At 36.7% G+C, this 27,769-nt stretch overlaps 1 protein-coding gene across 2 annotated transcripts; it reads left to right on the top strand.

Annotated features, from left to right (window-relative positions):
• Positions 1–115: 115 nt before the first annotated feature.
• On the top strand, positions 116–27,330 carry Fastkd2 (FAST kinase domains 2). 2 transcript variants are annotated; one of them, XM_047544990.1, is made up of 12 exons: positions 116–248; positions 948–1,783; positions 4,669–4,772; positions 5,689–5,797; positions 6,076–6,199; positions 6,458–6,597; positions 7,934–8,106; positions 19,474–19,637; positions 20,964–21,179; positions 21,496–21,580; positions 23,882–23,996; positions 24,982–27,330. In XM_047544990.1, exons 2-12 carry the CDS (start codon positions 1,046–1,048, stop codon positions 25,099–25,101), a joined length of 2,088 nt encoding a protein of 695 aa, XP_047400946.1. In that variant the 5' UTR covers positions 116–248; positions 948–1,045; the 3' UTR covers positions 25,102–27,330. The 2 variants fall into 2 exon arrangements, with proteins under 2 accessions (XP_047400946.1, XP_047400947.1); XM_047544991.1 differs by lacking the exon at positions 116–248 and adding an exon at positions 410–500.
• Positions 27,331–27,769: the final 439 nt, after the last annotated feature.

The following is a 27,769-nucleotide window of genomic DNA, read 5'->3' on the forward strand; positions in this document are numbered from 1 at the left end:
TTTCAGTGTACGCTATACGTTGTCTTTATAAGCTCCGTGGTTTCCTCTGTCCCTAGTCTCCATCTCTGCGTTCAATAAAATTAGCCATTCTTTTGGTAGCTTTTTTCCTCTCCAAACCTATCCTTCTGCAACCGCCACGAACAAACCCTTTTTGACCTGTAAGGGAATCCGTAAAATCTCGCGATCCGCGCGGCTGTCGGCAAAGTTATCATGGCGGCCTCCGTATGTCGCCACGGGCTCAGCTCTAGGTGAGTGAAGAACGAGCGTCGGTGGGGCGACAGGCAATGTAACATCGCAGACTTTTTGCCCTAGGGAGAAAGGTCTGAGAAGTAGCCCTGGCAGTGAGATTAAGGAGGAAGGTTAAAGCTGGGTGGCCCAGCTGCAGAAGGACGTTTACACGGATTGTGGGGTCTGGTGAGCTTGGCTGGTTACATCTTCCAAGCATGGGGCACATCATTTTGCATTCTGCTTCCTGTCCCGAGCAAGTCCAACTTGTTCAAGTCAGTATTCTTAACTTTCCGTGTTCTGTCGCGCTTAAACATCATGTTGAAAAGTACCCATCAAAGTTAAACCTTTTATTTCCATTGAAGATATTTGCAAGGCAGTACATACAAAAATTTCTTCCGCAGAGGAAGCCTTAAGGAAGAACTTTTCATCAGAAATTCACCAGAAATCCTTTGTTTTGTTTCTTTTTCTTTCTTTCTTTTTTTTTTTTTTAATTAGTTTTTGCAAGGACTCCTAAAATGGTTGACTCTGGGTACTTTAAAACAATGCATGCATTGTGGTAAAAGTGGAGGAAGCCCATATTGGTGAAATAGTTTTATCGTTTAAATGTAAATCTGGTGGATCAGTAGTTTCCCACCTTAGCCTCTGTTAAATACATTGTGTTTATTTAAGTAGAAGTTTGGTTTAATTTTTTCTTTCTTTTATTTCCCTGTTCCTTACAGGAAAACCACAGCACCTGTTCTCTTTCATTAACAGGAGTGACTTTTGTTTCATACTGGCAACTTGAAAGCCATTTGAAAGTGTTTCAGTGGACAGCAAAATGAACAACAAAGCAAGTTCCTTTCTATGGAACCTCAGACAATTCAGTACTTCAGTTCCAAAAAGCAGAACTTTGAGGCAGTATCCTTTGGAATTTTGCAGACCAAAAAATGCTCATTCAAACAGGAAGCTAAGAAACCTTCTGTTAAATGACTTTCATAATGGAATGCAGACAGCTGTTAGACATCTCTTTCAGGGTGCATTCATTTTAAAAACAGGATATGGTGACTTTCAAACAAAAGACTTAAGCACCATAACTGTCTTTAGAGTCAACAGACTACTTTGTTCTAGAAGCTTATCCATTGACTCAACAGGTTCTCTTGTCTCTGTTGGTACATCTGATCATGGATTGAAGAAAGTAAACTTCCATCATGAGACCTCTGGTGAAGATGTGCTCACCAAGGAAATAAAACCAACCCCTGTGAGCTATAGAAAACTGTCTGAGGAATGTAATTCCCTGAGTGATGTTTTAGATACATTTTCAAAAGCACCTACATTTCCTAGTAGTAACTATTTGTCTGCCATGTGGACAATTGCCAAAAGAATGTCTGATGACCAGAGGCATTTTGAAAAGCAGTTGATGTTTGATCACCCTGCATTTAACCAGCTGTGTGAACAAACGTTAAGAGAAGCCAAGATTATGCACTATGACCACCTACTGTTCAGTCTTCATGCTATAGTGAAGCTTGGAGTCCCTCAGAATACTCTTTTGGTACAGACGTTGCTGAGGCTAATCCAGGTAAAATTTAATGGAGACTTAAATTTGTTTTTACTAAGTTTATCATATTTTGAAAGAATGGAGGGGGGAAATAGATGTTTAGCTACCATAAAAGAGCTATAATTTATTTTTGCATTTATATTATTTAGAGACCTTAAGTTAGGTCATTTCTTTTGCTTGGAAATCTTTGAAAGCCTGCCACCTTTTACGTTCTTCAGTGTTGAGTAATAGTGAATAGGTTAAAATGGGGAGAGATACAAGATTTACAGAGAAAGGTTGGATAGTCAGAGGAAGGACTGTTTATTAGATATCGTTACCTCTTACTTATATAATCTTATTTAATTCTCTTAACAACCTTTGCAGATGAGGAAACAGTCCCAGATATTAAGCAGTTTGACTAAGGTCACACAACTGGTGTATTCATTTATTCACATAACAAACATATATTGGGTGTCAGCTATGTGCAAGTTGCTGCATTTGTCAATGGGAACTTAAAGATACTTTAAATATGATTCCTTATAAACATGAAGTTTATAATCTAGAGGGGAAGACATGTATTTTGCAGGCAGTTACAAAAATAATCAACATGACTTTAATGAGTCATGCTATCTTATTGGCACTGTGCTAAACACAACAGAATATAATTGTAAACAGAATGCTAACCTTATAGAGCTCCCAGTGAAATAAAAGAAAAATACAGGGTTTTATAAGAGGGGGTAGCATAGGTTTCCAATGAAGTTGTCTTCATGATGGGAAGATGAGATGAATCAGTGTTTGAAGCAGAGATATATAAAGTTTGAATACAGAATTGTCTCATGCAATCCTTAGTATAGCCCTTTAACGTAGGTATTATTACTCTCATTAATGATTAGGAAACTGAAACTTAGGTTAATTACTTTCCCAAGACATGTACCTGTTAATGTCCCTATTTTTAGGTACAGATTGAATATCCCTTATCTGAAATGCTTGGGATCAGAAATGCTTCAGATTTTGGAGCTTTCAGATTTTGAAATACTTGCATAGACCTTACCACTTCAACCTTTACCATTTTTAACCCAGAATCCAAAATGCTCCAAAATCCAAAAATTTTATGACAATGTTTAAGTTTCAGATTTTTGGGTTAGGAATGCATTACCTATACCCGGTAAGTCTTTGTTGATTGAATGAACACCTAGGCCACGGTAGAATTGGGATTCAAGTCCCCAGTAAGAGATGATACCTAAGCTGAGACCAAGGGATGACCAGCAATTGAAGGGATGACCATCTTGTTGAAGTACAGGATGATGTGGTTGTATGTTTGAATGAATGGATAGTAAGTTGTACCCATTGTGGCCAAGGGGTAGGAACTGGGGGTAACAAGTAGCATGGTGGCAGAATGTAAGGCTAGAAAAAAATAAGCCCAAATTGTAAGGAACCTTTTATACCTGCTTCAGGGGTTTATATTTATCTCGTAGGCAATGGAAATCCATTGAAGGATTTTAAGCCGAGGGTTCACATGGTCAGATTTGTATTTTCAGTCACTGAATAAGTGGAAAATGCATAGGAAGTAAGGATGAAATTAGATGGGTGAGCTTTTGGTTTCAAACAGGGACATCAGTGTCCTGTTTGATGTCATTGATAATGGCACCAGATGTCAGAAAGGTTTAGCTCATTAAATTAATCATTTAATTTGCTTTTTAAGAGTGGATACCTCAGACTTCTAAATTTGAATCATAATAAAATAATGTTTCTTTTAAAGAAAGAATTTCTTGGAAATAATTTGACATGTTATTTATTCAAGAATTGGGTTCATAAGTGTATGAGAGTTTTTAACTTTCTGCATTACTGTGATTTACTCATGTCTTCAATTAAGAACTAATTTTTATTTTGCATGTATATTCGTTTCAGCTACAGAATATCCATGCTTATTTGGTAGACTTACATGTTCTTTCCCTATGTAGTTATTTAAGAGTGACTATAATAATCACTACCTAGTCAGTGATGCTCTTACTGTACTAGATTTTGGACAGTTATTCACATCAGTATTGCATTTATGCTGGCGAAATATAAGCAGTGGATATAGATATTTGCAGTCAGAACATCTGTGTGTATGATTGTCTCACTGCCATCGGTGACTTTTACCCTTCAAACATGGTTAGATAGATTTTACTTTCACAGCAGATTTTGATGGAGTACCACAGATTGTTAAGGATACCATCTCATGGTAACAAAACCTCTTTTTCCTTCCATACTTGTTTTTATCATTATCTGGTTCTGACTCAATATATTATGACTGGTTAGTGATGTAATTGTAGCAAAGAGTGTACCTCTTTTGGCCTGATTTCCTTAAATGTGATCATAATTAACCTTATGAGGTATGTAGAGAGAGTAGTTGTGATTAAATTTTTTAGTAACAGATAATCTGTATTCTTAGTATTTATTTTCCAAATTATGTCCACTGCCATTTCTTGGATCAAAATTAGTACCCTAAATAAAGAGACCTCAAGGAAGGATTTGTGGAGCGACCCAGATAGTGGTAGTAAAATGTGACAGGAGATTCATAACTGAAATTGATAGCTTGATACTCAGGAAAGGATATAGGTAAATTACAAGGACACAGCCATCTAAGGGTCTTTAGGAAGGAGCAAATTGCTCTATATACCTCAGTAGCTCTAATATTACTATATCATGTTGCCTTCATGATAGGGTCCTAAGAAGAGGTAAAAATAATGTTTGATAAAACTTGTCACTTATTATTAAATGTAAAATATATGGATGCATAAGAGTTGTTTATTGTGAACTGACTATTTGATTACTCTTTGTTACTTAGTCTTTTACTTGAAGGCATCAGGTCAGTGGTTTGGCATGAATGAGATAGCCTACTCTGTGCTCATCACCTTTAGTGTTTTTAAATTATATTTCAATAGGAACGTATCAATGAGTGCGATGAGAGATGTCTTTCAGTTTTGTCGACTCTTTTAGAGGCAATGGAGCCATGCAAGAATGTGCATGCTCTTCGAGCAGGATTGCGGTGAGAATTCTTTTTATGCTTTCTTCATGTACTTCTCTCTGTTCCTCTTAACCCTGGAGATTAAAAACTGAGATGAAAATGAGCAGGAGAACAAGGGGAGGGAAGGCATTGTTGTTAGTTAAATTTTAGTAGTTTATTGAACTTAAAATCCTGACTGTATGAAATAAAGTTGGAAATAATATATATTTTTTAGGGTTCACCATATAAAAAGTTGTGGGCAACATTGAATTCTAAATTAACGTATTTTGAAAGATGGTAGAGTGCTTGCTTAGCATGTATGAGGCATTAAGTTCTGTCTCCAGCACAACAACAACAAAAAAAAGAAAAAATGAAAACTGAAAAAAACTTACTACTGATATGGGGTGGGGAGAATTGACATGTATATTCAGTTCAAAATAGTTATGTGGCACTGTTTAGGTGTTACATGACACTCAGCTGAAAGGGAATTTATAAAATTGATGCAACTGACCTAATGGCATAGATTATTGAGTATAATTTTATTTTTTGTTGGCTGTGCCTGAGATATCTCACTATAATCTCCTGATGTGATTTATTCATTAATGAAGAGCATAATAATGTGAGAGGAAGTAGTGCTAGAGTTGGTCTAGACCATTCACTAACCATGTACACTTTCTTGGACAGGAAGATCATGTTTATGGGCTTCATGTTTCTTGCCTGTAGAAAAGTGGGAGGCGGACCAAATGAAATTTTAAGATTCCTCTTCTTGGGGCTGGGTTGTAACTCAGTGGTAGAGCACTTGCCTAAAGTGTGAGGCACTGGGTTCGATTCTTAGCACCACGTATAAATAAATGAATAAAATAAAGATCTATCAACATCTAAAAAAGATTTTAAAAAAAGATTTATCTTCTGGTTTAAAGATTCTAGGATTATAACAATTTATTGTGCTTAATGACAGGATACTAGTTGATCAGCAAGTTTGGAAAATAGAACATGTCTTCACATTACAAACTGTGATGAAATATATTGGAAAAGATACACCAGTTGCTCTTAAAAGAAAATTGGAGGTAAACACCTGAATTTTCTCTAGAAAAAGAAGATTTGAAAAGTCTTGTGATCTGCTAGCACTTCCTGAAATCAGTTTTTTAGGAAGACATTGCTGTGCTTTTGGGTTAGACTTTGCTAAAGTGAATTAAGACATATTTATCTTACATGTAAATATATACATATTTACTTGTCTACTTGAGTTATTTTTCCTAAACTTCATCCTTTTTATTTAAAAATAAAAGTTTATTTTTGCACAAATGATAAATTAAATAGAAGCTTATTTATTTATTTTTTTTAGATGAAAGCCTTGAGGGAATTAGACAGATTTTCTGCTTTGAATAGCCAGCACATGTTTGAGGTATTAGCTGCCATGAACCACCGTTCTGTTATACTCCTGAATGAATGCAGTAAGATGGTCATAGGTAAGGGAAATTTTTCTTTCATGACTTGTAGCATCTTACCTACTGTTTTAGATTATATCTGTTATGTTTTTAAGACTTCATGTTGATATGAAGAAAATCTGATGATTTGGTTAAGTCTGAACTTTGTTTTTGCTGGTAGTGTTGTTTTTTGACAAAACATATTGCTGTTTTTTTCTAAAGAAACAAAAGTATTGAGCATTGTGAATCTTACATTCAAAACTGGTAATTTTGGTTTGTTTATTTAACTCATTCTTAAAGATAATATCCATGGATGTCCTTTTAAAATATTGATCAGTATATTGCAGTCCTGCAAAGACCTCCGATACCAGAATTTAGATCTATTCAAGGGAATAGCAGATTATGTGGCTACGACTTTTGAAATCTGGAAATTCAAACAAGTGAGTATGTTATCAGTTGAGAATAAACTTCAGAAAATTTTGAGAAGCATGTTAATTTATTTTGCATTTTAAGCATTTCTTTTTGCTTTAAAGCATTTAAGATACCAAAATATTTCAATGCTAAATAGACTTTTGAAAAATAAGCTCTGTATTATTTCTGTCTAGCAACAGTTACTTGTTAATATACTATTCAATTTTTTTTTTTTTTTTTTGTGAGTACCAGGGTTTGAACTCAGGGACACTTTACCACTGAGCTAGATCCCTGGTTCTTTTTATATTTTTTAAATTTAGAGACAGGGTCTCACTGAGTTGCTTAGGGCCTTGCTAAGTTGCTGAGGCTGGCTTTGAACTCTTGATCCTCCTGCCTCAGCCTCCTGAGCGGCTACTGTTCACTCTTTTAATCATCTTTCTTTGTGAAACAAAAAATTGCATTGTCCAAAGTTTTATCTTCTATTTGGTTTTCAAAAGGTTGTATGGTATTTTAGTTTGATATTTGGCATTGTTCATACATTTTCCTTGTTGGATTTTGAAATGTAAAGAAGGGTAGTTTGACAGGCTTATAGTGTTTGAAGAATAAAATGTTATTACTTAATGATCATATCTATTGTTTCTCTCTTAGTAAAAGTTTAAATTTAAGAGTGGTGTTTAATAATTAAACATGTAAATATTTATATTACAAGCTGGCAAAAATTCCTTTTTCCAATGAAGAAAGTAGGTGGTAACTGATGGATTACTAGGTTCAATTTACTTTGGAGGGTAAGATGAATATGGAATTTATTATAGGACTGATTTTGGAAAGAGTACTAATTATTGTGGTAAAGACCAATAAAGAAATTGGAGATGAACTGGAAATTTTATTTTAATCATAATATTTTAGCTTCATTCTTCTAGAAATTAATATTAAATTTAGAAAGTTTTGAGTTATCACATTATTAGAAACTAGGAAGTATTTAGTTTTGGAAGTGGGAGCAATTCAAGATTGAGTTGGTCATTTTGAAAAAATTCTAGAAAAGGTGTATTTAAAAGTAATTTTCAGATCAGTAGTATGAAATGCATGTTGGAAAGAATTTATTTTTAAATGGAACAGAAGGAAACCATTGTATGCCTAATTCTCAACTTATAAAAAGAGATTGATTATTAACTTGATCAAGAGATTGCTTATTAACTCATTCAAGAATTAATGAATTAGATTTTATGAGGAAAAGGTATTTTTCCTTTTTAGGGAGTATTCTGTTCAGGACAGCACATTGCTGTTTAAATATTTTGAGATTATAAACTTAGTACTAGCATAATGTGCCTATTAATTAATGAGTTTCCCCTTAATTCTCTTTTTAAGGTTCTTTTTCTCCTCCTTTTATTTGCAAACCTTCACTTTCGACCTGTTGGTTTGATGGACTTGTTTATGAAGAAAATAATAGAAGATCCTTTGCTCTTAAGCTCGAGGAACATTGTCTCCATTCTTCATGTGTATTCTTCTCTCAATCACTTCTATGAATCCCAGAACAGAGAGTATGTACTTTTTTTCTTTTTACCTTTTTGTTGTCATATTACATACATATAGAAAAGATTGTCAACCAAAAGCTTAATGAATTACCACAAGGGAACATATCCACAGTCATCATCCATGTCAAGAGATGAAACCTGGTGTTTCTTACTCGGGTATGAAGTTGAAACAGAATTTTGTTTTATTTTTGCTGTTCTTTGTCTTTCTTGTTTTTGGTTCTTTATATTGTTCATTTATTGTAGGAGTTTTCATTTTAAATTCGGTTTATCTCCTCAGTTCCTAAATTCATAGTTCATTTTTTAAAGCTTGGTTGAAAAATCAGGAATTTTAAAATTATTATTATTATTATTTATTGTGGTAAGGACACAACATGAGATCTACCCTCTTAAAACTTTTAGTGTGCAACACAGTATTGTTAACTATAAGCACAGTATTGTAGATCTCTAAGACATAATCATCTTACCTAACTGAAGCATTGTATCTGTTGAACAATAGCTGCCCCATTTTTCTCTCCCCTCCCCCATACCTGTGGCAACCACCAGTCAATTCTGTTTCTGAGTTTGATGTTTTTTAGGTGTCTAAAAAGTGAGATTATGTATTATTTGTCCTGTGACTAGTTTATTTCATTTAGCATTATGTCCTCCTAGTTCATGTGTGTTGCAGCATATGGCAGAATTTTCTTCTTTTTTAAGATGAAATAATATTCCATTGCATATATATGACAGATTGCCTTTATCTCTTTGTCTGTTTATGGACATTTAGATTGTTTGCATATGGTGATTGTTATGAATACTGTTACATTGAACATGGGAGTGCAGGTATCTTTTTGATTCTTATTTCAGTTTTTATGAATATCTGGGTGTGGGATTGCTAGATCATATGGTACTCCTGCTTTTAAATTTTTGGGAGAATCGTCACACTGTTTTCTGTAGTGGCCACACCATTTTGCATTTCCACCAACAGTGTGCAGATGTTCTGATTTCTTTGCATCCTTGCTATTATCATTTTTTCTTTCTGTATTAGCCAGGTGTGAGATAGATACCTCATTTTGGTTTTGAAATGTGTTTCCCTGCTGATTTGATTAGTGATATTGAACATCTTTTCATATGCTTGTCAACTATGTGTGTGTCTACTTTGGAAAAATGTCTACATAAGTCCTTTGCTTGTTTTTAAATCATGTTGAATTTCTGCCATTGTGTTGTATTCGTTATATAATTTTGATATTAATCAACTGTCAGATATATTTTCTCCCACTCTATTTTGATTCTTTTGATGGTTTCTTTTGCTATGCAGATTTCCTTGTCTTTTTTTGCTTTTGTCATTTGTACTTTTGTTGTCATAGCCAAGACAGCATTGCCTGTACCAATGTCAAAGCTTTTCCTGTCATGTTTTCCTCCTAGGAGTTTTAGAGTTTCAGATTTTAGGTTAAACTGTTAATCCATTTTGAATTGACTTTTGTGAACAGTATAAGATAAAGATCTAATTTTATTCTTTTGAATGTGGATATCGGTTTTCCCAACACTTTTTTTTGAAGAGACTATCCTTTTTCCATTGTGCATTCTTGGCATCCTTGTCTGTTTTTATGCCAGTACCACACTGTTTTATTTAATGTAGATTTGTAATATATTTTGAGTCCAAAAAGTGTCATGACTCCAGCTTCCTTTTTCTTTACCAAAATTGCTTTGGCCATTCAGGCAATTTTGTGATTCCCATATGAATTTTAAAGTTATATTTTCCTCCTTCTGTAAAAAGTGCCATTGAAGTTTTGATTGAGTTTGCATTGAATCTGTAGATCATGTTGAATAGTATGGACATTTTAAAAATATTGTCTTACAACCCATGAACATGAGATGTCTTTCCATTTATTTATGTTGTCTTTAATTCATCAATGTTTTATAGTTTTTAGAACATAAGTCTTTTACTTCCCTGGTTAGTTTTATTCCTAAACATTATAATCTTTTTTATGCTGTTATAAATGGGATTGTTTTTCTAACTTCTTTTATGGATAGTTCATTGTTAGTGTATGGGAGTAAAGCAAATACTTCTTAAGTGAATACTTTTTACTTATTTTTTTTTCCCTATTTATTTATTTAACCTAATTGTTCTGGCTAGGATTCCCAGTATCATGTTAAATAGAAGTGGTGAGAGAAGATGTTCTTGTCCTATTTCTGATCTTAGGGGAAAAGATTTTAGTTTTTCACCATCGAATATGATGTTAGCTATGGGCTTTTCATATATGGCCTTTATTATGTCAAGGTATATTCCTTTCATACTTAGTTTGTTGAGAGCTTTTATCATGAAAGAATGTTCGACTTTTTTTCAAATTTTATTTCATTTATTAAGATGATTGTGAGATATTTCTCCTTCATTCTGTTGATTTGGTATATCACATTAATCAATTGCATATGTTGAACCAGCCTTGCATCCCTAGATAAGACTTGCTTGGTGTGTACAATCTTGTAATATGGTGCTGAATTTGGTTTGTAGGCATTTTGTTGAGGACTTTTGCATTTATGTTCATCAAGGATATTGACCTGTAATTTTTTGTAGTGCTGGTTTCTGGCTTTGGTGTGAGGGTATTGCTGATTTCACTAGTTTAGAAATGTTTCCCTTTCTTCAAATGTTTGGATGAGTTTAAACAGGGCTGGTGTTATTTCTTCTCTCAATATTTGGTAGTATTCATCAGTGAGGCCATTCTGTCCTGGCTTTTTCATTGTTTTCTTTTCTTTCTTTTTGCCGTGCTGAGAATTGAACCCAGGACCTCTCTTATGCTAGGCAAGTGCTTTATACTCATGCTAGGCAAGAGCTATGCTCCAGCCCTGTTGACATTTTGATTATTGATTCCATCTTCTTATTCCTTATTGGCCTGTTGAGATTTTTTGTATATTTCTAGGAATTCATCTATTTCTTCTTGATTATCCAATTTGTTGTCATATACTTTTTTATAGTAATCTTTTATGATCTTATTATTTCTGTGACATTACTTATAATATCTCCTTTTTTAAAAACTGATTTTATTTATTTGAATCTTCTTTTTGTTTTCTCCTGCTAGTCTTGTTAGGGGTTTGTCAGTTTTGTTGACTTCTTCAAGAAACCAAGTCTTAGTTTTGCCAATTTTTGTTTGTTCTTTATTTCACTTATTTCTATTAGAATCTTAACTCTACTAATTGTAAACTTAGTTTGTTATTATTTTTTAAAGCTTCTTGATGTATAAATTTAAGTTGTCTAAGATCTCTCTTTTACTGCTATAAACTTCCATATTTGTAACTTTTTCTGCATCTCATAATTTTTTGTGTTGATGTTTTTGTTGAAATATTTTCTGGTTTCCCTTTTGATTTCTTCTTGGACACACTAGTTCAAGAGTGTATTATATGATTTGTGAATTTTCCACTATTCTTTCTGTTATCGATTTATGGTTTTATCCCACTGTGATCTGAAAGGAGACTTGGTATGATTTCAGTTTTCATAAAGTTCTTATGACTTTTTTGTGACATGGCACTTGACTTGCCCTTGTGAATGTTCTGTGTGCACTTGAGAAGCATGTGTTCTGGTGCTGTCGAGTTGTTTGTTCTATATGTCACTGTTTTGTTCATTATACCTACAGTATTGCTCAAGTTCTTTGTGTCCTTATTCCTTTTTTTTTCCGGATGTTCTATCCATTATTGAAAGTAGGGCACTGAAGTCTCCCACTGTTATGGGTTACTGTTATGTTACAGTTGCTTACCCTTTTCAGATCTGTCAGTTTTTGCTTTGTATATGTAGGTGCTCTGATGTTGAGTCCATGTATTTTATAATTGGTATATTTTCATGATTAATTAACCCTTTTATCATTAGATGATGACCTTCTTTGTCTGTTTGAGAGGTTTTGACTGAAAATCTATTTTGTTTGATACAAATATGGCTACCCTTGCTCTTCTTTGTTTACTGTTTGCATGGAATATATTTTCCCCTCTCTGGTTTCAGATTATGTGTGTTCTTAAATCTAAAGTGAGTTTCTTGTACACAACATGTAGTTGGGTCCTGTTTTTGTTTTTGTTTTTAAAACCAACTCAGCTGCTTTATGTCTTCATTGGGAGTTTTAATACATTTACATCTAAGAAATTATTAGCAGAGAAGGATTTACTATTGCCATTTCACTATTTTCCATTTTGTAATCTTTTTTCTTTTTTCCTTTCTTGCTCTCTTCCTGTATAATTTGATATGTGCTATTATTCTTTTTTTTTTTTTTCTTTTGTGTATTCTTGATAGGTATTTTATTCTGGTTACTATAGGTCTTACATGAAGCATCACTGTAGCAATGTGTTTAGGATGGTAACTTGAATCACATACAAAAACTGTACATTTTTCCCCCACTGTTGTTATAATTTAGTAAGTATCTATTAACACATTTTTTATATAATTATAATACTCTTAATGCCTAATTTTTTTTAACTTTTATACTAGAATTAAAAGTGGTTTACAAACTACTCATTACAGTATTATAGTCTTCTATATTTTTATGTATTTACCTTTGGTGAGTTTTCTATTTGTTGTTGTTGTTTTTCCTTTTTGTGGTACTGAGGATTGAACTTAGGGGCACTTTACCACTGAGCTCTAATCCTCAGCTCTTTTTTATTTTTTTATTTTGAGATAAGGTCTCACTAAGTTGCCCAGGCTGGCCTTGAACTTGTGATCCTCTTGTTCCAGCATCCTGAGTTGCTGGGATGAACCACTGTGTGTACAGGTGTGTACCACTGTGTCCAGCAACTTTCATGCACTTTTGTATGGTTGTTTTGTGTCATTTCATTTCAACTGGAAGAATGCCCTTTAGCATTTCTGTAAGGCAAGCATAGATATTCTCCCTCAGCTTTCATTTGTCACAAAGTCTTTGTCTCTCCTTCATTTTTAAAGGGCTGCTATCCCAAGGATAGTTGGGATATTATCCCCAAAATAGTTGGGATTTTTGGTTGATAGTGTTGTCTTTCCGCACATTGAGTATATTATTCCACTCCATTTCTGCCTGCAGGGTTTCTGCTGAGAAATCTCTGATAGTGCTGTGAAAGCTCCCATATATATGTATATGGTGAGTTACTTTTTTCTGCTTTCAAAATTCTGTCTTTGCCTTTGCCTTTTGACAGTTTATTACATCGTGTCTCAATATAGATTTCTTTGGGTTTATCCTATCTGGGGATGTTTGGGCTTTTTGAGTATGGACATCCATCTTCCCAGGTTTGTAGGGTTTTGGCTACTGTTCCTTTAAATGAGGTTTTGGCTCCTCCCTCTCTACTCTTAATATAGATATTGGTGTGCTTGATGAGGTCCTATATGTCTCTTAGACTTTCTTAATACTTTTGTATTCTCCCCACCTTTTTGATTAGAGAAGTTCAAATGACCTGCATTTGAATTAGCTGATTTTTTTTTTTTTCCTTCTGCTCAAGTCTGTGGTCTTTCTCTCTAGTGGATTTTTCAGAATAGGTGAAACTGGAGTTTTGAGGTGAAACAGGATTCCCCACAGCTGCTGGCAGGTGAGAACAGAGTTTCTATGATTTGTGTAAAACCAAGAAGTATGTTGCAGCTCTTAAGACCCTTACCTGCCGTGCCCTCCCCTGTTGTAGCAGAACCTAGCTCACCTGCAATTTCTCATTCCTTCTGGGTTCTTGTCTTGTGACTTCAAAGAATGAAATCCATACAATAGGATGAGTGAGTCTAAGAGTAGGATTTATTAAAGAATAGAAATAGGAACCAAACTCTTGCAATGCAAGAGGGTACCTGACAGCAGGCTTTCTCCGACGAGTGTGCTAGTCTAGGGTTTTATGTAGTACCAGGTAACTATTGGTCCAAGCTCAGGCTAATTAGAATTTGAAAGACAACCAGTGCTATTGTTGCAAACTTATGTTAATTAGGATAATTAGGGTTTGGAAACATATTAACGCTATTGGTCAACTCTTGAGTCCTGGCTTCCCTTCAGACCTGCCCCCCTGCCATTTTCTTGCCACAGGTCAGGAGACCAGAGCTTGAGGTCTTGGGATGGTCTGCTTGCAGTGTGTTGCTGTGCTGCTTGGAGTGGGCTTCCGTAGCAGGAGTCCTATTGTGCCCAAGCCTGGCCTCCAAAGGGTGACAGGTAGTGTACCTTGACTCTCAGTGCCTCAGTGCTGCCACACCTATGTGGCAGGCCCCACACAGCTGCAGACTGTGCTTACCACCTGTGCTCCCACCCACCTGGGCTGCTTTATGTCTCTGCTGCCACTTCTTGCCAGAGTTCAGTAGGCTGGCAGTGTGGCTCCGCAGCCATGGAGTCGTGTCATTGGTAGTATAGTCTTCAGGTCTAGAATCTCTTTGGCTCTTTTTTGTGGTTTATTATTATCTCTTTGTTGATGTCCTCATTTTGTTCATGTATCATTTTCTTAATTTCATTTACTTGTCTGTGTCCTTTTGAAATTTACTGAACTTCTCTAAGACAATTATCTCATATGCTTTGTGAGGCAGCTAATGAATATCCATTTCTTTGGGGTTGATTACTGGAGATTTATTGTGCTCCTCAGATTGTTATCATGTTTTTCTAATTCTTGGTATTCAGCATAGCTCTGCATCCATGTCTACACATTTAAAGGAACAATTGCCTCTCCCTGTCTTTACAGACTGGCTTGTCAAGGAAAGACCCTTACCAATCAGTCCAAATACAGAATGTGGGGGCATCACCACCTTTTCTGTGAACGTGTTTTCTCTGTACTCATAGTTTCCTAATTAGAGATTTTCACTGGTTCCACTCTTTCAGGAACCCATAATCTCTTGCTTCCTCTAGTGTCTGCTGAACTGCAGGCTTGGGCATTGGTGGTACACCTCAATCCTTTCCTGTCCCCTGTGGAGAAGGCTTGAGATGAATCCTTTTCCTAATCTTGGAGAGTTGTGTTGGCTGCTGCAAACCACCTTTTCCTTTCTTATTAATTTCTCCTTGGCTTCCGAACTGACCTTGTTCTACCTGTGTGCAGATGTGAGGCAGGATAGGAACTGGCACACTGAAGGCTGTGATGTTGAAGCCGTGCTCACTCCTCTCCCTTGCTCTCGGAGTGAAGCCCTGTGTTCGACACTTTCTCTCAATCTTGTGGAGGTGTGCTGGGTGTAGAAAGTCACCCACCCTTTTTCCTTTGTTCTTAATTGCTTCTCAGCATCTGAACTATTCTGGTTCCATCAATACCTCATGACCTCATGTGAGACCAAACAGAAATCAGTCTCTCAGTCTACATGCTGAAAGGTCTGCACCACTCTTTCCTCCAGGAGAAAAGTCGCAGGCCAAGATGATCTGTCATGCTGCTGAGCTGTGCCCACTGGCAGGAGGGGCTGGTGTGCATAAAGAAAATTGCTCTCCTTATCTATGTTCATGCAGCTGTTCTTGGTTTTGTGTGCATCTAAAATACTACTACCTCTTAACTGGATTCTGGACTCCCACACAGCCTCATAAAGGCTTTCTGGTCTCTATATCTTTGTTAAATCAATTTTTCTGTGGGGCAGTTAGGACTGGGCCTTATTATTCTGCTATCTTGCTGATATCACTCCACTATAGTTCATTTGGTCCCAAGCTACTGCTTTCTCTTGATTTTAGCCACAAACATGTAGCAATTTCTTAGGTCTACCAGTTGTTCTATACCTTTTCTTTCCTTCCTTTGGATCTTTCTTTCTTTTTGGGTCAGTTAGGATTCATTAAAAACTAGGTATGTATATAAAATGTTGTCTGTTAGACGATTGATTAAAAGCACAGATAGCTTTCTTATGTTGAATCCCAGCCCTGCCATTCATAAGCTACTTGACTTTCAGCAAGTTATCTGTACCTTGATTTATTCATTATTAAAACGGGCTTGAGTTACTTCTAGTTGCATTGGGTCATTCTGAAAATTATGCCAGGTTCGTTCTTAATCCCTGGCACAAAGTAATCTTTAGTTTTTCTTTTTCTACATTTTTTAATTGATGCATTGTAGTTGTACATAATGATGGCATTGGTTACATATTTATACATGCACACAATATGATTTGGCCAATATCCCAAGTAACCTTTAGATTAAAAATAAAAAGTTTAGGTCATAGGTCTTGGAGGAACAAACTAGGGCAGTTCTGAGTCTTAGTGGTGACATTCACAGGCCCTCCCTTTGCCATCACATGTCTTCTGTCATATTGTTTTTTTCTCCAGATTCAAATTTGCCTCCCAGATCTAACTGAGTTTGGGTCAGATGTCTATCTGATGTGGGCAGGTAATCAATAGAGCGGTGCCGAGCCACCTACTAAGCAGCTGCCTACCATGCTATAGTGAGTGGACCAATTCAGCTCAGACCACATTTCCTGGGCTTTCCTAATTGCCTGCCTCAGAGCCCCTGTGCTTGCCGTGTCTCATACAGATCTCTTTTGAGCCTTGACCACATAGTTGTAGTTGTTTGTCAATTAATCTGTCTCTGCTTCTCAGTTTCAAGCACTCTAGAGTCAGACACAGGTTCCCGTTGTCTTGAACTTCACTCAGGGCCTGGCAGAAAGTAGGCTTTTAATAAAGGTTGAAAAATATCCCCCGGATTCACCCGTCATCCCCTGCCCTGCTTGGTTTTCTTTGAGGCTGGCTCCTATTGACCTCTTGGACTTTTCAGATGAACGGTATCCAGCTAAGTGGTAATTAAAACCCCAGAAACTTTCCCACAGATTCTTTGGGATTAGAAACAAGTGCTGGCAGTTTAGGGAGTTTTTTCAGCTGACTCTAGGCAGCTCAAGAGATAACTTGATCCAATAAAAATTTTATATTGGAAATAGAGGGGGGAATAACAATAGTAAAAAAAAAAAAACTAGAAAACTCTAAAACAGTAGGAGCAGAATTAGAACAGGAAGGAAATTATAAATATTGCCCCTTTGTCTGCTCTGCCTTTATCTAACTAGTAGTTCTCAACCAGGGATTATTTTGCTTCCAAAGGAATATTAGACAGTGACTGGAGACATTTTTGACATTTTGTTGTCATGACTGGAGGAGGTGTATGTGCTACTGACCTCTAGTGGGTAGAGGCCAGGGATGCTGCTGACATCCTGTTCTGCACAGGACAGATAGCTTCTCACACCAAGGAACCATCCAGCCAAGTGTCCATAGTGCTGAGATTGATCTCACCCTTAGTCACCCACATCGATATTTCTCCTGTGAAGAAAAGGGGCAACCAAAGTGTGGCTGATAGATCAAGGTTAATCAGTCACCCTGAATGCTCACAAATGTGCAGCTGCCTGAGTTTGGGACTCTTGAGGACCTGAAAAGAAGTTTGCATTCCCTTCCTTCCTAGCCCAGTTAAGAGGACACATCTTGTTTATCCAGAGGAAGGCAGTAGGTGCTGGGTATCAAATGAGTGCTTTATGAAGGAAGGAGAAGAGACAGTGACAGGAGTGGCGAAACTTTGAAAGCAGCATAATGCCAAGCATTTGGAAAGACAGTTAACTAGAAGAGAGGAACTGGGTCGGAGGGTGGTGGGAAATTTGGCTTAATATAATTTGTGTCCTTTATGTGTACGTAAAACAATTTATTGTAGGAAAAGGTGTATTAGATCCAAAATATTTTCTTGGGTTTGAAACTCAAGGAAGAAAACATTTACCCCTTACAATCTGTCATTTGGGCCTTTGGTTTCTTCTCTTGGATCTGTATTTATCACCCTGTGGATAATCCCAGATTTGCATCTCTGGTCGTTAGTGTACTCTGAGCTCCAGATCTGTCTCTGGGGTTTGTATGTCATCACTGTATATCCCTGAAGTGTGTCAAGTTTCAGTAATTCTGCAAGTGAGCTTATAATCATTGACTCATCCTTGTCTACTAACATGCTTCTCCTCCTGTCTTCTTCTAAGTTTATTTATTCATTTAGCAATTAAATGTTTACCAGGTACCTGGATAGTTAGGGAAAAGATGAATAAAATAGTCCTTGTCACCAGAGAATTTGGTATAATGAGTAAATTGGACACATAAATTGGCAGTTAAATATAGCATGAAAAATAGAATGTAGAGTTGTATATAGGAAACCTGTACTCAGTGCTTCCAGGAAGAGAGGGTGTCTGAGCTGATCTTAAAAGCTGGATGAATAGGAGATCACTAGGGGAAGAGAAGCAGGAAAGGACATGTGGAGTAGAAGGCACTCTGTCTGCAAGGCCTGAAAGAAACAGCAGAGCATGTACAGGAAGCAGTGCACAGTCTGGAGCTGTGCAAGCATGGGGCACAGTGTGAGGAGCGAGGGAGAAAAGATGCAGAGACGATCACCACCCAGGCTCCAGGCTTTGTCATCTGTGGCCCTACCCTGTCCTACCTGTCTTTGGAGTGCAGAATCCAAGTGCAGTCAGCTATCAGTTTAATAATCATTCTTTTCTATAAGATCTGTTAAATTCCTTCTGTCCCATCATAACTCCTGTAACTCCCTAACCCACCTTGCCTCCCTTCCTCCTGGCCCCAACTGGCTTGCTCTGTGGGATTTCAGATGATCTCAAATATTTGCCCTTGCAGTTGCATTGTTAATTAGGTATAGTTGCCCTTGTCATAAGAATCCCTACTCTGTGCTTTAATCTCACTAGTTAGTCACTGATACTCAAATACGTTTTCAGGGCTCCATTCAATTGATCTTCCCTTTTCTCATCTTTTTACCTGTTCAATTCTCCCAAATGCTACTCTACTTTCTTTCCTCTGTACTCTCACAGCACTTTGCATGTTATTTCTTCTTTTTTTTTTTCTTACATAATGATACAGATAAAAGATTCCCTGAGATACTGACCTCCTCAAAGAATATCTGTGCCATTTATCGGCATTGTCACTCTGGGCAAGTGACCTCACCAAAGTTTGATCTTTACTTTCTAAGTCTGTGCTTAACTTCTTTGTTATACTGTGTAATATTAGCTCTGGATGGTAAACTTAGGCTTGCGGTTCTTTTAACCCAGAGTTTTGATAGCTAGGGGATTTCAATGGGTTACAAAAACTGCAGTGCTGGTCCAGCCTTAAAGAACATCTAGCATGATGATTAAAAGACTGACAGTTTAGGTTCCGATATTTTCTCTGCTACTTCTTGGCTGTGTGTTCATATACTAGTTCCTCAACTTATTTGAGCCTTTTTACTCATCTTTATTATGAGGGTAATGATAATACTACCCCATAGAGTTTTAATACGTATTAAATGAGTGAAAGCATGTAAAACACTTTTTGTGCAAGACATATAGCAATAGCAAGTTTTTTATTGGATATGTACACTTATTATGAGAGAACAGCCTGTCCCAAACTGTGTGTGAAAACTTATTTACAAGCCTGATTTTTTTTTCTTTACTTTGGATTTCTTAAGAACATGGGTTTTATAGCACCTAACTACTCTTCCATTTCTTTTGAAATCTGACTTTTCTTTGTTCCCCAAAAGGTTCCTAGATGTTATGGCTAATGCTCTGACTGGCAGTCTTCATCACATCTCTTCTGAAAACCTTTTGAATGCAGTGTGTTCATTCTGTGTGATGAATTATTTCCCCTTGGCCCCTGTTAACCAGCTTCTCCAAAAGAACATGGTCAATGAGCTGCTGACATCAGGTAGGATGTTGTTGCAAATAGCGACCGAAATAAGACACTACCACCGTGTACCTTATGATTCCAAATGGAGTTTCAGTCAGAGCAGTGTGAGTTAAATGGGCAGAACAGATGTTTCTGAGGAGAGGACTAATAGTGGTGATGTTAAAGGTCAGTGTTCAAACCAGCAAACCTACTGAGCCTCCTGTAGTGACAGAGGCTGTTGGTAGAAGAAAAGAAAAAGGATGGTATCATTGTGTTAGTAGGCTTTCCAACACATGACAGAAATACCCGAGATCAACTTATAAGGAAAAGACATTTATTTTGACCTTGTTTCAGTCCATGATTGCTTGGTGGCATCACTTTGGCCTGTGGCAGCATTGTACATGATGATGGGGGCACGTGGTGGAGAAGGCTGCTCACCTCATGACGGCCAGGCAGGAGAGAGGAGGGAGGAAGGGGCCAGAGTCCCAGTATCCTTCAGGGCCACACCCCCAGTGGTCTAACTTCCTCCCACCAGGCTCGGCCTCTTAAAAGTTCCACCGCCTTTCAGCAGCACCACAGGATGACCTCCAGTCCTTCAGCATACAGACCTTTCAGGACGTTTAAGATCCAAACTCAATCAGCATTATTTCTTTTTTGTTTACACCGTATGCATCTATGCAAAGGCTAAATGTTCAAGTTGTTCTTTATGCCTGTATGAGAGGTATTTGCATTTCCTAATCTGTACATGTCACATTTAAAGCCAACTTAAGTCAACCCTTCCAGCTCTAAATACTTGGCTACTCATGACCTGTGATAAGGACACAGCCTGTTAGAATAAATAACTAATTAGCTACCACATTAGTGAATTTATTTATTTATTGGAAATAAATTAATTGTTGATTTTAAATATGGAAAATAAATATCTGGATAGACATACAAAACTTGATGATGTATCTAGAATAAAATAGTTAAAATCCTTTTCAAAACAATATTATAAAATTCCCAGTTTGAGTTGTGAAAGGTCAATACCATATGGTGATTTTTCTAATAGTATATTTAAAAAAGTAGCCTTGAACCCAGGAGACTTGTATTCTAGTCCCAACTTTGCTTTTAATTACACATGAGACTTCTTAACATTCTTGGGTATTGCCTCTATAAAATGAGAAATTTAGATTAAATCACCTCTAAAATACTTTAAGCCCTAAAACATTGACAGGTACAGGGCACTGGTCCAGACCCTGGAAAGTAGCGCAACATTGAGAGTTCTTACAGTAAGAAAGAGATGATGAGAAATAGATGCATGAATATAATTTTTTAAGTGTGGCGTTGATATTTTTCATAATGATGCATTTTCTTTCATTTTAGGTGACATTAAGAGGAATGCTCACAAGCTGCACATTTTGGATACTTGTCTAAAACTGGATGTCACTTCTTATCAGAAGGCCATGAACATATCACTACCACAGCAGCCATCACCACCATCACACCCAAATGCAAAGGTTACAGAGGCGTTAACTAGCCTTCTGGGTGGTGAAGGATGCTTCTCCAAAGATGTGCAGTTGCCACATAATTATCATATTGGTATGAAAGCATTGCCTTTGGACCTGGCCTACCTGGGCTTTGATTCTTGCTCTATGACTTACTAGCTATTTAGATAATCGCCAACCCCAGTTTCCTTATCTGCAAAAGCACAATAATAATAATACCCATCTCATAAGATTCTTGTGACCAATAGAAGAAATTATACAGTCTCTGGACTAGTGTTTGGCACATGGCTAGCTCTCAATATGTTTTAGCTACTGCTGTTATTGTTAATGGTATTATTAGTGTTAGATATTTTGAAACAGAAATCACTTTGAGCAATGTTTGAAAATTAATATATATATTTTTCTTTCAGATTTTGAAATCAGAATGGATACCAACAAGAACCAAGTACTTTCATTTTCTGACACCGATGTAACTACTGCTACAAATATGCAAAGGTTGCTTACCAATACTCATTTGCCAGACTTTGGCTTTCTTTTTGCGGGGATGGGAGGTAGCGGGTACCAGTGATTAAAATCAAGGGCACTCAGCCACTGAGCCACATCCCCAGCCCTATTTTGTATTTTATTTAGAGATAGGGTCTCACTGAGCTGCTTAGTACCTCGCTTTTGCTGAAGCTGGTTTTGAACTCTCAATCCTCCTATCTCAGCCTCCTGAGCCACTGGGATTACAGATGCGTGCGCCTTCGCACCTGGCTCATTTGCCAGACTTTCTGAATTTAAATCTTAATTCTAAAAGACAAATAGCATAATACCAAGACCTGACATTTGTATGGAGCCTATAATGCATCATAGGTCTTCTTAACCTTAAATCTATTATTTAGGTGCAAATGTGTGCATTTCTGTTGAATACAGTGGACTAGAGTTGGGTCACTTACTGAAATAGACTTTTTTTTAAAAAAATCACGTTCAGAAGCTAAACAGTTCAGTGAAACAGTATTAAAATAATTGAAACTATCACTGCAGTATAAACTTCTGACAAGATAGTAATAGTGACTATAGATACTTGAGGCTTCTGCAAAAATCAAATACTACTAAAATATTTTGTTCTATCACCAAGACCTTTCCAAAAGTAGAGAAACCTTAACTTCTTAATTAAGCTGTGTTGTGTATGAGGCAGAGCACATTGAAGCTAATCATAAGTTGTTTCCTACACAGAAGTAGGGGTACCTCTGGGAAAATTATGGTGCCATATGAGGGAGTGTCCTGCCTGCTCAGCAGATATATATGATCATGGGATCATTATACCCACCCCTATTCAGTCAACCTTCGTGGAAAGTCTCTATTAGGCCCCATGGGGCACCAAAGATGAGTCAGATATGAACGTTAGCCCTAGAGAACTTAAATGTCCTGTTATTCTATTGGATATGTGAAATAAATATGAAAGAGGAAGGTGCAAAGTAAATCGGCAGGGGTTCAAATTCTTATCTACCCTCTCCATTCTCATGTTTACCCTTTGTGAATTCATCTGGCTGTTCCTGGGCCATCTTCCCTGCCCTTGTCACCATCTGCTCATAAAAGACTTTCCCTTAGTGTTAGTTTAGCATTGCCGTGACCAAAATACCTGACCAGAACAACTTAGAAGAGGAGAAGTTTATTTCAGCTTATGGGGTCAGTGATTTAGTCCATGTTCTGCCAGATCAGTACTCCGGGTCCAAGGTGAGGCAGAACATCACGGTGGAAGGAGGTGGTAGAGGAGAGCTGCTCAAGACATGACAAATGTGAAGCAGAGAGAGAAAGGGGAAGGGGCTGCAGGGAAGATGAACCTTGCAGGGCACTTCCCAGTGACCCTCCCGTCTAGCCATGCCTCTCCTACCTACAGTTACCACCCAGTCAGTTCATTCAAACTAGAATGGACTGATCAGGTTACAGTGCTCATAATTTAATGCTTTAAATCTGAATATTCCTGCATTAACACAGGAGCTTTGGGAGACACCTCACACCTACACCATAGCACTCTCTGACCCTAGTCACAGGTCTTTTTTCTTTTTCAGGTTTACCATTGTTCTGACATATAAAATAGTATAGTAGTTCTTGGTATGAAGTACTGAGAAGAGAAGAAGCTAAGCATTCCTTCAGAAATATGAATTTTCTTACATAACAGCCAGGGTAGAGGAAACAATAGTTATAATGTCTCCCCCCCATTTCTTTTTTTCCCCCTCCCAATGAACTCATTTCCAAAATGCAAAAAATAATGAAAAAACAAATGACACTTTCCACATTTTTGTTACATTTACGGATTTCACATTTTTAAGTCTTGCCTTTCTCTTAGCGTTTCCTTTGGATTTGGCCTCCAATTTGTGGTTTTTAAATGTTGCTCTTTAGAATATGTGCAGTGTGTACAAGAAGAGCATTTACCATTTGGTGTTAACCTACACTAGTCCTTCTACTGGATAATCATATGCAGATCAGAGATTAGCACCCAGAAAACTTCTAAAAAAGAGTGCTTTCATGTCTGAAAAGTTTCTACCTCAAAAAAATAGCCATCCTTAAAGATGACTGAGGGATAATTTTGTTATATACTAATTATAAGGTTTTAATTTACGAAGTAATCTTTGTATTATGCAATATCTGCAGAGACCAGGTAAGGGAAAGAGGTGAAGGACTAGGATAGTAGGGAATGGTGAGATCTGTGGCGAGCGAAGTGCTCAACTTAAAACCCCCCAGAGAGAAGCCAGGCAGCAGGACGGTAAATGGTGATCTCCAGAAGGTTCTCATATTGTTTATTTTTGTTTTCAGAGTAGCTGTGCTGTGTGTTCCCAAATCTGTTTATTGTTTGGATTCAAACCACCCCAGAGGATTCTTTGCTGTGAAAATGCGTCATTTGAATGCAATGGGTTTTCATGTAATCTTGGTAAGCAAAAAAGTGCATTTGAAATACTCTTTAATTACTGTGGTACATTCTAACAGCTACCAGGAATGTTGAAGTTGATTACTAGGACTCTAGAGATATTGTGAGCATTATTAGAATAAGTGCTGCAGTTATTGTTTTCTTTGAATAAAAACATTTCTAATATGTGCCTTGGCTTCTTCTCATCTGATTACTATCATTTACTAGGGAGTCTTATGAATGTTATTTTGGTCAGTTTCAATCCTTTTTTGATAAGAAGAATGTAAATAATATCTTTTCTTATTTAACTGAAGACACATGAAACTATTTTCAGTTTCTCGATTATCTTGAACAGGGAAGAAAAAATATGAAAGCTTTGCTTTCCCTGGCCATCGAGGGTGGGAGAGTGCTTGTTCCCTAGAAGGATGGGGCAGGATTGTTCCTCTTCTTCCCTCCTATGCTTCCTTTGATCCCAAGCACCACAGCTTTTCTTTAACAGCCTCTGCAGACATTTCTGTCTGTAGCAAGAATCTTGCAAATAAATTTATATTTATGATAATCTTGGAATCTATTTCAAAGCTGCTCATTTTGTCCCTCACAAAAACGTAATGTGTAAACATTTGATCTTCCATTACCATACTTTAGTATCCAGGTGCAGATTGTCCATGGATTACTGAGATTAAGATGACCTCTTTCTCTTAATACACTACTATTTAAGATTTTGGTTTTCATACTGGTGATATATATTCTAAGGAAGATTTTCCCAAGAAAGTAATTTTTATACCATTTAGAGGGCCTTTCAAATTTTTATAATTTTTACTGTTATAGGTTTACTCATTCTTAGCTTATCGTCTTAATAGGCCTTTAAAAATATAAGTAATTATAAGGTAAGAGCTGCTTTTAAAAAGCAGTTGAATTGATGCTAGTTTAATACGTTTGGATCCCTAAATTAGTTATTTTTTGTGTTATCTTTTCATAAACTGACTATTTTCTTCTTTTCTCTGGTAAGGTGAATAATTGGGAGATGGAAAAACTAAAGACAGAAGATGTGGTCACATTTTTGAAGACTAAAATCTATTCAGTTGAAGCCCTTACTTCTGCTGATGCAAATTTACAAAGCACATATTAAAGTAAAATTCAACCTTTTCATATTAGGACATATGCATTTGTAAAAATAACTTTAATAAAGACTGAAATTCAGTTATCAATAGAATTTATGTGACTGTTCACTATTATGAAAAAGTTGCTTCATTTCTTTGTTCAAATTAATGTTAAGAATGGCAGAAGTGTTAATTATTGGCATTTTAGAATATACTGAAAAAATTCCAGAAGGGTCTTTTTTCCAACAACACCTACCTATTCCCTCTACTGCCCAGATATTTGACAAATTCAAGAACTGTAGGTTTCACTTTTTCTCCCCAGCTTTAATGTTTGAAAAATTGGTTTTTTAGCTGGTCTTGATGGTTCATAGGCAAGTTGGTGTAGGTCGTCTTTGTGTTTGGAATCTGTGTGTACATACTTCTCTCAGCTGTTCTACAGCAGGGGTTGTACCTCCAAATCAAATCACTTCAAGTGTTGGCCAGATAGTAATTGGTCTTGGTTTTCAAGTTGTAGAGGGTGTGAGAACTAGTGAGGTAGCATGTTAAAATGATAAGGATGGCTTTGCATTTGTAACCAGTGCGGCAGGTGGAGAAACACAGATGAGATAGTACATAGACAGCAATGGATCCATGTTTATGAAAACCAATGGACCGTGAGTTGCTAATGCCTTGCTATCATTCACACTATTCCTTTCTCTTACTTTCTTCCCCTTTACCTCTCCCATCATTTTATGAGATCTTTTTAAATTAAATATATAGCTGAAGTGTGTTGTGAATCAGACCTGAGTACTATTTTTCAATTATGTCTGTTAAGTCTTTTGTTCAAATATATGTTGCTGTTTAAATATTTTCTTCTGTACCTGTCTACCCAGTGTTTGGGTGTCTGGGATATGGTGATGAATAGGCTGGATCACCTGTGGAACTTGCAGTATGGGTTTCATGCAAGGTGGTGGTGTTCTACCCACAAGTACATAAGACCTGCAATTTCTAGACATCTTACTAGGTACTGGCTACCGCTCAGTATTCATTTATAATTTCTGTTGTCTTAGACTTTTGAGGTGTTGCTGCTCTCAGGTCTCTCTCTGGACTTTCATTTCCTCATCTCTAGTATGAGGATAAGTTATTTGCCAAGGCTACACAGATGGTTGGTCAGAGCTAAGGTTTGACTGTGAGCTGGCATGGGCTTATTGGAAAAGTAGTCGAGGATTCCCCAGGCTGACAATACAACAAAACTGCCGCAATATGACAACAGCTGTTGGGTTTTTATCAATTTAATGCAGCCTGCATTTAGGAAAGGTTAGAACTAAAAGGAAGCTCCTTGGATATTTAGTGCCCTCCTTCATTTTATAGATGAAGTTAAGGCTCAAAGAATTTTATTTTTCGGAAGTTGCAGCTATGCCATTGATTTCTACAACATCCTGTTTCTGGGCTTCTCACTGCAGGAGGTCTAGATTCTGGTTCCAAATTGGATATCATCTAGTTCTGGCCAAATGATTTAACCTTTATAAGCTTCAGAATGAGTGAGAATATTCTGTTATTAGAGAAACTAGGGTTCATTCTTTAAATGTTAAGTGTGTATCAGTTTCTTCTAGAGGTTAATTATGACTCATATTCAGAGAATTGGACAAATTTATGAATACTTAAACTGCCATTTGGAGTAGTAATTTTCTTGAGTTTGAACTGATTGACATAGCAGATGAAAAGGCATTTCCCTTTGACTGCATCGCTAGTGTTAGCATTCTTCATTTTGTGGCAATGGAAGAAAAATGGGCAGAGACCTGTTCAACATGAAGCAGTTGCAGTCTCCTAGTAAATATGTGCACATACAAACAACTGAGATACGTTCGCCTTTCAAATTAGTATTTGGTTTTTCTCTAAGAATTACTGTGCTAATGAAGGTATGATGAGGCAAGCACTTGCATGTACTCCTAGTGGAATGTAAATACAATCCTTCTGGAAGTACTTTATGTTTTTTTTTCTCCTATATTTAAAAAAATGGCTTTATTGAAATATAATTGACCTACAATAAACTGTATATATTTAAGATGCACAATTTGATAAATTTTGATACACACACACATGCCTATGAAACCATCACCACAATCAAGATAATTAACATGTCCATCACCATTAAAAGCTTCCTCTCTTTTTTTGCCTTTTCCTTTGTCCCCTGGAAACCACAAATCTGTGGCACACATAGAAAAAGATAGTATTTCCATCACACTAGCTGCAGAGCATTCACAGTATCTATTTAGAAGTTGGTAGCAAAGAATATTTTCCTTATATAAGAAATAAGTCAGTAAAATTCAAAGCATAAGGGAAGATACTAAATATTTCATTGTGTGATTGAAATGATTACATGTAACTTTTTTTTTTTTTTAATAGATATTGCTGGAGTTTAAACCCAGGGCCTTATTCTTACTAGACAAGTGCTCTATCACTGAGCTACGTCCCCAGCCCTTTATTTTGACACAGGATTTAGCTCAGTTCCCCAGGCTGGCCTTGAACTTGAGATCCTCTGCCTTAAGTCTCCTAAGTGGCTATGATTACAGGCATACACCAGCACACCTGGCTGTTGCACATGCAATTCTTAATCAAGACACTTTAATAAGTTCTTCAAATTTTTGATAGTTAGCATTGACAAAAGTAGCTGATGAAACTATTTTTTTAAAAGTTGAAAATTATGTTTATAACCTA

Source organism: Sciurus carolinensis, chromosome 3 (assembly GCF_902686445.1).
Source record: "Sciurus carolinensis chromosome 3, mSciCar1.2, whole genome shotgun sequence".
NCBI classification, from domain to species: domain Eukaryota; kingdom Metazoa; phylum Chordata; class Mammalia; order Rodentia; family Sciuridae; genus Sciurus; species Sciurus carolinensis.

Coding starts and splice junctions, on each gene's coding strand:
- Fastkd2 (XM_047544990.1), top strand. CDS start 1,046: ATGAACAACAAAGCAAGTTCCTTTCTATGGAACCTCAGACAATTCAGT. Junction 1,784..4,668: donor CGTTGCTGAGGCTAATCCAG/GTAAAATTTAAT, acceptor ATATTTCAATAG/GAACGTATCAATGAGTGCGA. Junction 19,638..20,963: donor CAATGAGCTGCTGACATCAG/GTAGGATGTTGT, acceptor CTTTCATTTTAG/GTGACATTAAGAGGAATGCT.